General features: G+C 41.2%; 1 protein-coding gene across 2 annotated transcripts in view; it reads left to right on the top strand.

The window, feature by feature from the left end:
- sorl1 (sortilin-related receptor, L(DLR class) A repeats containing) overlaps positions 1 to 14,856 on the top strand; it is a 173,658-nt gene that overhangs the window by 142,663 nt on the left and 16,139 nt on the right. For both annotated transcript variants that reach the window (XM_067970858.1, XM_067970856.1), the window contains exons 33-43: positions 239 to 367; positions 874 to 997; positions 2,833 to 2,996; positions 5,362 to 5,474; positions 6,563 to 6,667; positions 7,480 to 7,552; positions 8,853 to 8,935; positions 10,442 to 10,538; positions 10,956 to 11,140; positions 12,377 to 12,496; positions 14,007 to 14,171. In XM_067970858.1, the coding sequence (XP_067826959.1) occupies positions 239 to 367; positions 874 to 997; positions 2,833 to 2,996; positions 5,362 to 5,474; positions 6,563 to 6,667; positions 7,480 to 7,552; positions 8,853 to 8,935; positions 10,442 to 10,538; positions 10,956 to 11,140; positions 12,377 to 12,496; positions 14,007 to 14,171 (1,358 nt within the window). The remainder of the gene's footprint in view (positions 1 to 238; positions 368 to 873; positions 998 to 2,832; positions 2,997 to 5,361; positions 5,475 to 6,562; positions 6,668 to 7,479; positions 7,553 to 8,852; positions 8,936 to 10,441; positions 10,539 to 10,955; positions 11,141 to 12,376; positions 12,497 to 14,006; positions 14,172 to 14,856) is intronic.

Genomic DNA, 14,856 nt, shown 5'->3' with positions numbered 1-14,856 from the left:
AATAAAAAAAAACAAAATGAATGGATCGATCAGTGTCTGAAAGAGAAAGGCAGGATAATACTTTGAGTGTAACCCTTTCTCAGTATGATGAAGGGTTGCACCCAAAACGTTAGCCTTTATCTTTCAAATGTACTTTGACCTGCTGAGCGTTTCTTGTTTTATTTTTACTTTCAAGCTAATTAAATTTTGAATTTTTTAACTCTTGCTCTTTCTTTCTATTGGAACACTATTTTTTCAGCTACCCGTACTCCATTATTGTGTTTGAATGGAACTGTGTGTGAGGATGGAGAAACCTGCATTAGTCCTCTGGAACGCTGTGATGGATTTCTGGACTGCTCCGATAACAGTGATGAGAAGAACTGCACCCGTAAGTCACAGGCGTAGACACTAAAAGGCTGTGCAGCAGCATGACTGACGCTTTTGTCCCCTGCCCACTGTTAAATGATGGCCCCCCCCCCCCCCCCCCGCCCCCGACTTCAGCTTGTACAACTGCTTCCATAGTTTAACCTTGTGCCGTCTTTAAAATTTATTCTTCAGTACTTGCGATGGAGCCCTTTAACCTATTTAGTATCACCTGTTCCTGACAGTGGGTAACTTCTAGGATTGAGAGGAAACCGACTGCACTGCACTGTTTTTCGCAAGACCACATTGCCCACAGGAAGTATTGTTTATAAAGATTACCAATGTGCTGTCCTACCGGATTGTTTAATAATAGGATTGTTGAATAATAGGATTGTTGTAGCATTTCTGCATTATGTCTAAAATGAATATAAACCAAAATGGTTCAGTCATGAAGGGTAGATTTTTATTTTCAATTCTATTTAGGAGTAGAATACTGAACATTTCTGGAAATAATTTTGTTTTTATTTTAAGGTGACAGTGCAGTGTACAAAGTTCGCCATCTCCGTTGGTCAGTTGATTTTAATGGTGCTGTTTCTCTAACTTGGGACAGTCCAAAGAATTTGCAACCATCATGCATCTACGTTGTATTATACAGGTAATAATCCCATAGCTCTTCTGTTTTACATGGTTCCCTTTCTTTCCCATTGTGACTAAACCAAATTGGATGATGCTTGGATCTGCCGTTTGTTTTCAGTTCTCAAGTATTTCACTAGCTGGATAGATTTCCTAATAAATGATTGGGCCCAAACTGATGAATTTTGTCATTTTTTTTTTTGAATTCACAATTTTTTTTAGGGGAAGAGTAGAAACCAACATTTTTAAGTAGACTTCATTTCAGTTAAAATTCTTATTTCTGCTGAACATTTTTAACTTTATACATAAGCTATCTCTTTATGTATGTGTGTGTGTGTATATATATTTATATATACATATACACACACACATACATTGTAAATATTCTGTTAGGCCAGCTGGAGTCATGCTTCTTACAGCATATGACACATTATCAGCTTTCCCTTAGCAAGTGGCTGGCCTGCAGGGGTAATACAGCTAATTGGACGTGTCATTAACTCTGGCAAACTTGAGTATTGGGCAGGGGTGGGGGGATGCGGCGGAGGGGACAGCTTCTGTACTTGTTCCTGTTTTACAATAATGGACAACTTTCTAGTTTGTTGGGATTTATTAATACTTCGGAAGTACCTTAATGGAGAATGTCCTGTGGTTGTTTTGACACCATGTAGTTCTAGGAATTGAACTGGTACTTGAGAAAATGTTAAAAGAGCGTCTATAAATTTGCACACAGAGTCTGTATTATTTACTATTGCTCCAAGTTGCTGAGGTCAGTGTGATTTGCATTCCTCGGAGGTCCAGCAGTGACTTTGAGCAGATGTATTGACATTTGGCTGGTTCTCCAGAAAAACAGGGAAGGATGCTTATTTCACGCCAGGTGATTATGGTCCCTGGACATCACTTGCTGTGATGACCTCTGTTCACAGCTGAACCGTGTGGAGAGAAACAACAGTTGACCATATGTTCTATTCCACCGATTTAGTGCACCTTTTTTTGGCTTTTCGTAGCTATCTGTGCCTTAACCGCGGACCGATTTTTATTTTTGGATGGATGAGAGGAGGAAGAAAAGTGAGAAACTTTTTTTGTCCTCAGCATTCAGTGGAACTTTTTGCATCGGGCAGCATGGAGAATTTCAGTCACTTTCAGAATAGAGATTTTTTTTTGACGTTTTAAATCTTTTGAGCAGCTTGCTCCCAGGTGCTTTTTGAATGGCAATCAGGTAGTGTGGGAGAGCAGAATGCTCACTGTACCTTGTGAAATATGCTGGAATTCAAAATCTACAGACTTTGAAAAGGGTCTTTAAAATGTATGCCAAGTTTGGACAGTGTACTGCAGCACTAATGTGTAGTGCCATGCAGTATTATGGCATGGGTTCATGTCCATGATTTGGCAGGTGGTGAGCTCCTGATCTAAACCGTTCTGCAGTGAGGAGGCCTAAGGGAAGAAAGCACTTCCTACCCCTCCACAAGGGGAGGGAGGGAGAGGGATCAATACTGCAGCTCCTTTCGGTCAGAGTAGATGCGGGGGAAGTAGGTAAAAATAAATTACATGGGGAGGGGGGGATAGCAGAGGAGAGAGAAGCAGGGGAAATCAGGAGAACATATGAAGTACTGCATCTTGTTTATGAAGGAAGTGAAAAGTTTCGTCCAGTGTCTCTAATCTAGTTATTGAACTCAAGGAAACCAGAAAACTCTGGAAGTGCACAGCAGATCATTCAATATCTGAAAAACAGGGTGTTTCACGTTAGTCAGGTACAGCATCACCTTTCACTCCACATGCATCCTGCTGTTTCTTAAGCATTTCAAGAATTTCTGGGGTTTGATGCTATACTGTTGAATGGCAATATTTTTTCTCTTTCAGGTTGGTAGGTGATGCCTGGAACAGCTTGGAAGCTTGCAACAAAACTGCTTTTATAATAAATGTTATGAAACCTGACACAACCTACCAGGTGAAAGTGCAAGTGCAGTGCCTCCATAAAATCTACAACACAAATGATATTATTATACTACGAACACCTGAGGGCTGTAAGTGCAATTTTCTTTTTGAGTACTGTTGTTCTGTAGAGAATAAGTTAACATAGAAGCTCCTTAAGTTGGTTTCACACCTCTTGTCATAATGCAGTCCACAATCATATTGCTGATCTAATTCCCTTGCTCAGTGCTGAAATCGGAGAAGCAGGTGCTCAATGTTTACGGCTCGCACAAACTGCTGTGCATTTTTTGTGTGCTGTAGCATTCTGAAAATGAGTACATCAGGATCACTCTAATGACCAGAATGACCTCGATACACAAAAGAGCTGTTGAACGGAAAACTAAAACAACAAAACAGTTCAACTTCAGGTTTTACTTAAAGAAATTGCAGTTGCTGGTTTCGCGCTCAATTAATTTTTGTGAGCCTCTCCTAAAGCATCTTTTGTCTATGAGTAACCTATAGTGCTAAATGCTGTCACCTATCAGTGAATGCTTTGAACTAATGAGAGTGGATCTCAGTTTTATTCAATTGCTTACTTGCATTTATATATTCTTTTCCGACTCCAATAGTACTAGACAGACTAGATGCAGGGAGGATGTTCCCGATGGATGGGGAATCCATAAACCAGGGGTCACAGTCTCAGGATACGGGGTATGCCATTTAGAACCGAGATGAGGAGAAATTTCTTCACGCAGAAGGTGGTGAACCTGTGGAATTCTCTACCACAGAAGGCAGTGGAGGCCAAGTCATTACTTAATGCTAAAGGGATCAAGGGATATGGGGAAAAAGCGGGAACAGGGTACTGAGTTAGACGATTAGCCATGATCATTTTGAATGGGGGAGCAGGCCCGAAGGGCCGAATGGCCTACTCTTGCTCCTATTTTCTATGATTCTATGTACTTTCCAATCTCTTATTTGCCGCTTGCAATTTCATTTCTCCCCCACTGCGTGATGCTGATGGCAGATTAACCTAAACTGAAGTCTGGCACAGTATATTTCTGCCTATTTCCACACAATGAAAATTTGAGCTAGAAAAATTATTAAAAAGCCAAGTTTTTGACAATCATCATTTTCCTTGGAAGCATTGGTTCATGCGGATGTAAATGTCTTGTGATGATATAGGACCACAAAACATTATATTGTTTGGTTAAGTTTTACCTGAACCACCAGCCCTGATATTTTTCTCATTTCGTGTTGTCCTTCTATTTATTTATTTTCCTTTTTTCCTCACAAGGTTACTGTGAGGGTATATTGTCTTCATTTAGAGTTCTAAATTTTAGACAATTCAATTTACAGTTATCTTTAATGGAATCAGATTCTGACTTTTTTTCCCCCACAAAGTGCCAAACCCAAAAGCTGTGTTTGGGCAGTACTGTACTAGAAAATACCGGTCGTGGTTACATCGAGTTACATCGAAACTACATCACAGAAACCGGCCATTTGGCCCAGCTGGTCTTTGCCAGTGATTATGCTCCACACGAGCCTCCTCCATCCCTACTTCACCGAACCCTATCAGGACACCTTTCTATTCCTTTCTCCCTCATGTGCTTATCTCGCTTATGTGAGAATTGCAGTGAGGGCGTCAGGCACTTTATTAAACACACCTGAGACTGGCTGCAGAGGAGTTTCACTAGAATGGTTCCAGGGATGAGGGACTTCAGTTAGATGGAGAGACTGGAGAAGCTGGGGTTGTCCTCCTTAGAACAGGGAAGATTATGGGGAGATTTGATAGAGGTGTTTAAAATCATGAACGGTTTTGATAGAGTAAATAAGGGGGAACTGTTTCCAGTGGCAGAAGGGTCAGTATCCAGAGGACACAGATTTAAGATGATAGACAAAAGAGCCAGAGGCAACATGAGGAAACATTTTTTTAATGCAGCGAGTTGTAATGATCTGGAATGTACTGCCTGAAAGGGTAGTGGAAGCAGATTCAATAGTAACTTTCAAAAGAGAATCAGATAAATACTTGAAGGGAAAAAAATTACAGGTGTATGGGGAAAGAGCAAGGGAATGGGAATAATTGGATAGCTCTTTCAAAGAGCTGGCACAGGCACAATGGACCGAATGGCCTCCTCCTGTGCTATACCTACTATGATTCCCCTTAATTGCATCTATGCTAATTGCCTCAATACTCCATGTGGTAGCACGTTCCACATTCTAACCACTCCTTGGGTAAAGAAGCTTCTCCTCCATTCCCTATTGGATTTATTAGCCACTATTTTATATTGATGACCTCTAGTTTTGGACTCCTGGCCAATGGAAACATTTTCTCCACGTCTACCCTAGCAAACCCTATCACTATCTTAAAGGTTTAGTAGTAATGTATGTTGGAGGAGTGTTGTTGTAATTCTTGTTCTCATAGGGCTATATTTTCATATGGTCAAATATATGTAAGTGATCATCTAATTTTCTTTGCAGTACCTGACCCACCACAAAATCTCCAGCTATCTTATAGCGAAGAAGATGATCGTACCATCTCCTGCAAATGGAGCCCCCCTGTTAATGCACACGGTCTGATTCGGGAGTATCTTGTAAGTTTATACAAATCCTTAATAAAGCTATGTTTAAAAAAAAAAAAAAATTTCAGATCATATTCCTTCAGTGTTTTTGATTAGAAAAGGCTAGGATTCACACAATTAGCCCCATTGATTTGTCTCCTTCGTTCATTGGCATAGAACTGAAAGTATGGAATAAACTCCTCTTGTGGCCAAGAAGTCTGCCTCCCATTAGTCTGGTTGTGTTGCCATAGCATTGGTGCATATGGAGTAGAAAACGATTGATGTGAATGTCCTGTCATTCCAAATAGTATGAAGATAGGTTTATAAACTTAATGGTGTCACTCGGCTGTATTGTCTCCACCCACCCCCACAGATGTGAAAAAGTTACTGTATACTTTGTGCAGCATTTTTCTGCATGTGACATGAATCTGGATCTGTGGCCAGCGTGTCCAATTGTGATTTTCCACGGAAACTGGGATTGGCCCCCATGTCAACAACAACTTGCATTTATATAGCGCCTTTAACGTAGTAAAACGTCCCAAGGTGCTTCACGGGAGCAATTATCAAACAAAATTTGTCAGTAGCTAGGTTTCACATCTCGTGCCTCCCCTACACTTCTCCCCCCACCCACACATAACCAACCCAAAGCTTGGAAACAGGACAACTGAATGGCATCGATAAGAGTTCCCAGTAACAAGGCATGAGAGGGGGAGAATAAAAAAAATCTGGTGACTCAATAAATTGCTCTTTTGTTTTGAATTGAGCTATGGTTCAGCCTGCTTGTTACAAACTTGTGGGTTCCAGCAAAGTAGTTCTGAACACGAGTTCCATTGTCGTCTATAATGGAACCTCGACAGGTTTGTAATGAACTTCCACTGTTCAGAGGGAGCTCTATTTTGCACCTGACCTGAACTAACGCTTCATAGGGTTGCTTGAGGCTGTGAGTGCAGATTGGTACGATACTCGCTTTCCCAGAATTATAATGTCTTGCCTTGATGGGGAGCCCCTGTCTTACATTACAAGCATAGTACAAGGAACTGTTTTATGTTTTTTTTGTGTGTGTTTTTGTAGATGTTGAGTGCTGTACAAACAAGAGCTTTTTCTTGTTCTTTTTGCCCCAGGTGGAATATGCCCAGAATGGCACGAAAGAATGGACTTCACTGAAGAGCCCTGGAAATCACAGGGATATCAGAAACCTGCAGATAAACGTCTTGTATAGAGTCAGGGTGAGTGTGATGCATTTTTGATCTGCCAACTAAACTGTACTAAAGTTGAGAATAACTTGCACCATTTTAAAGTTGAAATTTGTCTCATTTAAATGACAACCAAGAGCCATATTATGTAGTGTAAAATTCTGCATATGTTGCACATTCCTACTTTAAATATGTGCACTCAAACATAATTTAATTTAGCTTTTTTCTGGCAATTTTCCTTCCTCCTTCTCCATCCGCACCCATCCCTCACCACCATTTTATACCCTCCCCTGCAAGGCGTGACTCCTTGCTAGGTTATCGCTCACCCAGGTGGCCGTTATTTGTGAGTGTCAAGATGCCGTTCCAAAATGGAGGGCATCACTTATGACCTCCAGTCCTCACTCAATGTCGTCATGTATATTTCAGCAGAGGTCGCTGGGTAGCAATCAGGAGTGGCAATTCAGATTAATTTCCCACTCCCTAATCCAGGAGCCCTACTGCTACACCGGTTGAGCATAGCGAATTTAGCACACGCCGAGGAATCAAAGCAGAGAGCTTCCTGTAATGCATGGCTCCGCTATTTATTACGTAAAGCCATGTGGGGACCCTACAAACAATTTATAATCTGGATGTTGCAGCTTTCTACTCTCTTTTCTCTTCCCCACCGAAGAAGGTTCCTGACGACAGAGATCAGTGAGGTGATACCAATATTGAATGTCGTCCAATTGCCATCTGTTCCAGTTTTTGTAGGTAGTATCTCTGCAGTCCGTGGGAGTAACTAAAGTCAGAATTTGTAGTGTCATAATTTTAGCAGATTCTAATGACACTTTTTCCATTATTTGCAGGTTGCAGCTGTTACAGGTCATGGGATAGGCAACTGGAGCGATTCAAAAACCATTATCACAAAGAAAGGAAAAGGTTGGTGGTACAGTACTTCTAGAGAGGGAAACCAATGATGCGTAACGTATTACAATTGGCGATCTGTTCTTGTGTGCTCAAGCTATTTTGCTGCTCTACAGTAGTAGTACAAATGTTTCCAGCTCGGTGGGATATTTTAAATATCCTATACCCAAATTGGATAACTCCTAACCAACCAGCAGTTCACGGACCATATTAGAAAAGTGCAGGTCATTGTTTATTAAGGTATTAATTTGACTCAGTGTAATTTGATATATCATATGAATGATGAGCAGAAGTATGTTACATAAGTGTAATAAGATCTCTTCATAAACTTCCCTCAATTTAGCCACCAAAATCATTAACAGATGCTGCAATTTTTTTGATTTGATCCCTGAGAATTGTCAGCCTGCAATTAGCTTCCTGACCTCCAGTAAGCTGTGATGCTCCAACTGTGGCTTGGCACCATTTCAAGTTTTTAATTTTCTGATTATGTTGTTAGTTTTTCTTTCAGTTTTCTCTGCTTTTTCTGCTAATCATATATTTTTTAAAAATGTCCCTGGTGCCTGTCTGAAACATGCGTTAGGCCTCTGATTTGCATATGCAAGGGACCTAACACCAGTTTGAGGAGCACCAGCCTGCTGCGCTCAAGATTACCGGCTCTACATGTGGCCTAACCAGCGGTCCTTAAAGGGACCAACAAAGATGTAACTGTTTTCTATACTTACCTTAATGTGAAGCTGGAGAGCTCCTACCAGCTCCACAGCACAACATGCTAGCATCCCACCCATTCTCCTCCCCTAAACGCCCCCACCCCAGGACTTACCTTAGGGCCTCCCAAACTAAAGCTGCTTCTGGAGGCTCGATAGCTGCCCGCAGCTTTCTGGCAATATTGAAATGAGGCCCAAGGCCCAATTTCGGGTGACACGTGCTGGGAGCATGCGGACCATTCTGCGCCCGAAAACGGGCCTATACAAACTTTTAGCTCAGCGTTTCTTCTTTTAAATTTGAATCTTAATGATTAGGTTGCACAAGTAAATACTTTGATTTATCAGAGGCACAATTATTAAATCTAAGATGCTAGAAATAACTTTGAAACAAAAAGCTTGTTGTTACTGATTTAAATTGTTATGATCGTCCAAAATTATTGTTGAGCACTAAAAAAATTCAGCTGGCTAGTTTAAAAAAAAAAATTTTTGTCATCCAAATTTCAGTGGGGAGTACTGAACAAGTAAATTGCTTCATGAGATGGGTTAAACACAGATGTATGCAATTGCTGAAATACACATTAATTTTGATCTTTGTTTTTCTTCTGTAATAGCAATTCCACCGCCAATAGTTACAGTTGCAAATACAAGTGAAGACACCATTAACTTGAAGTTACAGATGGACACCAGTATTGAGGTACATATTGTGCTGCATGAGGGATTTTAACAAACAGTGTCGGTCCTTTTTAAATGGAGTAACCATTCCAACTGAATAGTTGCAGTGTACAGTTTAAAGTTGTACATCAGGCAGTTAGCTATTTTCAACTCTCACTGGGGAGTTCATTAAGTAGAAATGGTATTTGGTTGGGATGTACCTGCCATTTACAATTGCACCTCAGCAAGGGCCTTTTTGGTGCAGCATGGTGCTGTACAAGTATCCGGTGCTGTGCCACATGATAGCAGGATGCAGGTTCAGACTGACTGCTTCCTATCTGGTATGTTTATGATCTGAGCTGGGTTATTAAGTGGACATGGCAATTAAAAGCCAGGTAGTTTTCTGGAGAGGAGTGCGGAAAATGGCTGTGTTTGCACACTGCGTCGTAACTGATTGTACAAAGTCCTGGAAGCAGGTTTTCTTTCAACTGGTGAATGGGAAAGAGACATGAGGAGGGGACACAGAGAATATGACCTCTAATGCACTGCCTGAGGAGGTGGTGGAGGCAGATTCAATTGTGGCTTTCAAAAGGGAATTGGATAAGTACTTGAAGGAAATAAATTTGCAGGGCTACGGGGAAAGGGCGGGGGAAAGTGACTAGCTGGATTGCTCTTGCAAAGAGCCGGCACGGGCACAACGGGCTGAATGGCCTCTTTCTGTGCTGTAACCATTCTATGATTCTATTCTATGAATAGAGGAGAACTCTTAAGTTAGCCTTGTACCAGTGCATGCGTTGGGTTTGGATGATGAGCTGTTACTGGTCTGATGTATATATTTTGGTTTGGCACAGGAGAAGAAATGAACAGGGATCAACCTGAATCACTGTCGATTCAGAACAAACTGAAAGCAGTTGTATGAGTGGGGCTTTGGGTGAATATCTCTAACCCCCTTAACACTTGTGTCTAATCCACTAGTACAGAATGCACATTAAAAAAAAACCTATGCAACAATCTTCACAATAATGTACCTGGATTCACCATCTGAAAACTTAGCTCCTTTACTAATGGTCTGTTATGTGACCTTTTTAAAAAAAAAAAGGCTTTTGTATTCTCAAAGGCTGGGTTATAAATGGGTTTAACTATACAATAGTAACTAAGAAATATTAACTGCTCCTGTGCATTCCCTTTGTTTTTTCCTGCATGTGAAATGCCATGGAAAGTTTATCTATGTTAAAAGTGCTATATAAATACAAGTTGTTGTTTCTTGAACCATAAGTATATTTCAGATCTTTAAAAGCGAGCTTTAAAGAGCTGAGAAAGTATTTACTACTTGGGTGGTTAAATATACATATACTTCTGACAGGAGATTTGTGGTAAAGTAGCTTATCCCTGCATTGTTTAATGAGCATCTGCCTGAGCCCCATAGCATACCATAGTTGAAAGTTTGCACATTTCTATTACTATTGGATCTGTACTACAGACAAATATTTGAAATGCTGTGGTACTTTCTTAATTTCCTCCCCGCCCCCCCAACATGTTTTTTTTTCAGGTGGTCAGCTATGTTGTGGACATGTCCTGGACATTTGATACCCATATAAAAGAGAAGCGATCGTTGAATGTTGATGGAAGAAAAGCTGCTTTATCTGGTATGTAATATATTCACACCACTGAAAATGAGGTCATACAAATACAAGCGACTTCCCACAACATCCAATAACAGCTTTTGTTTTGAAGATTTTTAATTGCAGTCAAGTCTTTGAGCACACTTGCACCCTGTGGCCGTGTTTAGCAACATTTTATATGGTCAGGAGAGCAAAGGTTCATTTTTTTAAAATTTAATTTATTTCCTCTAGGTGCAGTAACATTACAATTTCTATGATACGGGGGAAGGGAGAGTAGGAAGGAAAGGTGGGAAGACAGTGAAACTGGTAGGACTAGTCAGCGAAGGCAATATACCTTCTACGTCACACTACACTTGACTGATGGAAGTATGACCGGACCTTTAATTTAATAAGATTGTATCAACACGTTTGTAATTAAGGTGATTTATTTTTATTATACAGTTACCAATTTAACTGCTGGTACGGATTATGAGATTTCCGCCTGGGCCAAAACTGTTGTTGGTGATAGCCCAATGTCTTTTGTACGTGCTAAAATGGAAGGAACCAGTCCAGCTCCTCCTAAACTTAAAGCAATTCCAATCAATCAGACTGCTGTGAATTGCAGTTGGAGTGGCCCAAAGAATGTGGTGAGTGTTTTGTGCTATTCTACGGTTCAGATCTTCTAGGCACATAGTCAGTCATTGTATTCACTGACCTTTTGATAGCGTGCACATGGTTACTGGATGAGAAACAACATAAAATGCCCTTTCTCATGGACCTCTGCAAATCATACAGAACACAAAGACCGCTTAATAAATCTTAGTCAAGAAAAAGCAATCTTTCATACAAGCGTGTGTTGCAACAAGCTGTGATCCTGTTGTGCTGGGATCGGTCTTACAGGTGTCACCAGCCCTGTGGGACCTCATCAAAGTGACCATTCTACATGTTTGAGCCTAGACGATGAGCTGGCTATTTGAACATGGAGATCATACACTTGAGCTGGATCCTGTTCTGTCCTGATGTCCACGTGTCCTCTTCAGCAGAGGTCACTGGATAGTGATCTGGAGTGGGAGCCTTGGCTGACTTTTTTGTTTCTTGTTCCTCTCCCTAGTGCAGAAGCACTGAGGCCTGTTGCGCATCCCTGATTTCCTTCCCTCCACCATTGGCGGCCGTACCTTCAGCTGTCCAGGCCCTAAGCTCTGGAATTCCCTCCCTAAACCTCTCCACCTCTACCTCTCTCTCCTCCTTTAAGATCCTCCTTAAAACTTACCTCTTTAACCAAGCTTTTGGTCACCTGTCCTAATATCTCCCTATGTGGCTCAGTCTCAAATTCTGTCTGATTACGCTCCTGCGAAGTACCTTGGGATGTTTTACTATGTTAAAGGTACTATATAAATTCAAGTTGTTGTTGTGGCACTCCTGCTGCAATCAGCCAACAGCACAAACTGGAAATTGAACCAGAGATCTCCTAAGCTGTAGAGCTTAATGCTGAACCTGACTGTGCCTTCAGCCACTAGGCCACTGGGGGAGCAGCGTACAGGCCTTCGTGTATCACAATTGAGGAAAGGCAATCCTTTATATGTAGTAAATATCGCTACATGCTGTGATTGAAGAGCTTATAAATAATTTTAAATATCATTTAAATTACCCTCTTTGATGCCGCCTGAACTTTATTACATTGCTTGTTTGCTAAACTGACAGCAGCAGAAATTAAGTGAAGGAGCATTGTTATTTTGGTCACTGACGTAATTAGAATAGCTGACACTATTTAAGATGTTTGTTTATTTTGCTGTCCTTGTGCAGCTCTCCAGGAAGTCTTAGGTTCATTAGAACATTAGTTGTCCAGAATTATCTCGGAAGTAACCATCCTCTTTCCTTAACAGGTTTACGGAGTTTTCTTTGCTACATCATTCTTGGAACTGTACCGAAATCCAAAAAATGCCACTTCATACATTAACAATCTAACGGTGACTGTGGACAGTGACGAGCAGTATCTATTTTTGGTAGATTTTCTTTTCATTGCCTTTATTTTTAAATATATTACTACTGAAGGTCATATGTTATATGAAATGTTTACATAGAGAACTGATAAACTGGACTCTTGGTTTTAGAATTCGAGATCAACCTTTACTGTGTTTATTTTGTGACCTTTCAAGTTGGATTGGTTTCTTTTAAATACCTACGTTTGAGAGACAGATTGGATATGGTGGTAAACACACTGCACACGCCTAATGAAGCCGGTGATAAGACCACGGGAAATTAGTCAACTGGCCTCATTTGTTTATTGCTGGCGAGCTGTAGGCGGCAGTCGTGGGCCCAGAGGCAGCTGGAGGTCATAAATAGAGTCCAAGGGGGAGGCAAGTGGCAGGGGGGACGCGGGGCATGTGGTGACTGGCAATGGACCGCGAATTTAATGTAGAGCCGGGAGGAGCAATCTTGCTTGTCCCCGGCTTCACAATAAGTTTGGTACAAAAAATTAAATCTCTCCTTTACGGAGACAGCCTCCAGCGATTGATTCCTGGAATGAGAGGGTTGTCCTATGAGGAAAGATTGAGTAGAATGGGCCTATACTCTCTGGAATTTAGAAGAATGAGAGGTAATCTCATTGAAACACGTAAGATTCTAAGAAGGCTTGACAGAGTAGATGCTGAGAGGGTGTTTCCCTGGCTGGAGAGTCTAGAACTAGGGGACATCGTCTCAGGATAAGGGGTCGGACGTTTAGGACTGAGATAAGGAGGAATTTCTTCACTCAGAGGGTCATGAATATTTGGAATTCTCCACCCCAGAGGGCTGTGGCTATTCAGTTACTGAGTATATTCAAGACTGAGATCGATAGATTTTTGGATTCTAGGGGAATCAAGAGATATGGGGATCAGGCGGGAAAGTGGAGTTGAGGTCGAAGATCAGCATGATCTTTATCGAATGGCGGCTCAGGCTCGAGAGGCTGTATGGCCCACTGTTGCTCTTATTTCTTATGTTCTTATGATCCTTGGCTGCCAAGCGTCGGAGAATACTGACCTTGCGTGGCGCATGCTGCAGTTAGTCACAAACTAATTTTGCAAAGACTGCCTCGATCAGGTGTTCGGCCCCCTGCGCACACATTCCATGGGCCTAATGCCTGTTTGACGTGGGCCCTGGACACCTATGCAGAAGCTTTCACCAATATGACGGGTAGCGCGGAATGAGCGCGTGCACGCCACCTGACGTAGTGGACACTTAGAAGGCCGATTTAGGCCTGTAAAATGGGCACAGCGACATCTGATTTCTAGACTTTAGTTTCATCAGTGCAGCTGAAGAAGGTGTGAAATGTGCAATCAGTGCCAAATTTTAACCTATATCCTTTGCTGGAATAGGTTAAATAGCACCCCCTGAAATTAAGTGTTGCATTTTAATAAACTGCCCCGATGATCAGGTTTGTGCAGAGACCTTGATCCCAATTTGTGTATGCAGTGTGAAAAGTTTGAGATGGATAGCTTTAACTGAGATCAATGTGTTTTATCTTTTTTTTTCTAGGTTCGTGTTATAGTCCCATATTTAGGACCACCCTCTGAATATATTGCTATTAAGATGATTCCTGATAACAGGCTTCCACCTCGTCACTTGCATGTGGTGAAGGAGGACAAGACATTAGCTGTACTGAAGTGGCAACCTCCATATGACCTGCTGAGTGAAAGTTTAGTGAGTACCTTAACCCTTGTTAGGAGAAGGAAGAAGCTATAATGTACATTATGCTCACCTGTGGACCTTGACCTTTCCACAGAGAAACCATTGGTTTGATAAAAAGGCTGGGCAAAAAAAGGGGCACAGGGATTCCACGTTTGCTGTCCAAAATAACTTAAGGTGTCTCAATTTTAAACACTGCTTTATTGGCATATTGCAGCAGCTTTTTTCACATACCTTATTTCCCAAAGAATTAAAGGTTTTCTTTCCTTAAAAAAAACACAGAACAAGTGCATGCCTTAGATAGAATTTAAAGTTTAAACATTTTTTTAAAAAGCACCAAAACTGTGAACTTCAGTAAATTTGGCTTTGGCGCACTAAACTACTTCCGTCTCACAGTGCATGCAGTAGGTAATTGAGCATGTTGTGATGTGAGTCTGCTTTGCATAGCAATGTAGATATTTAAAAAAAATCTATTAATAGAGGCATTTTGATGGTGCCTGAGGGATTGAGTGGTTCCTGTCTCCAAATGCAGTCACTGGTGCCAGCAGGCTACTGGTGCCAGCAAGCTACTTGTGCCTTAGAACAGGAGCTGCCTTCATTCTGTGCTGCTGTAAATGCCATGTGGATAACCAGCCCTGGAAACTGAATCTCTTCAAAACACTTACGATTAACTCTTCTGTGTTTTTTTAACAAATAATTT

Source organism: Heptranchias perlo, chromosome 33 (assembly GCF_035084215.1).
Source record: "Heptranchias perlo isolate sHepPer1 chromosome 33, sHepPer1.hap1, whole genome shotgun sequence".
NCBI classification, from domain to species: domain Eukaryota; kingdom Metazoa; phylum Chordata; class Chondrichthyes; order Hexanchiformes; family Hexanchidae; genus Heptranchias; species Heptranchias perlo.
Note: the sequence above shows the minus strand (reverse complement) of the source record. Positions and strands in the feature narration are given on the sequence as shown.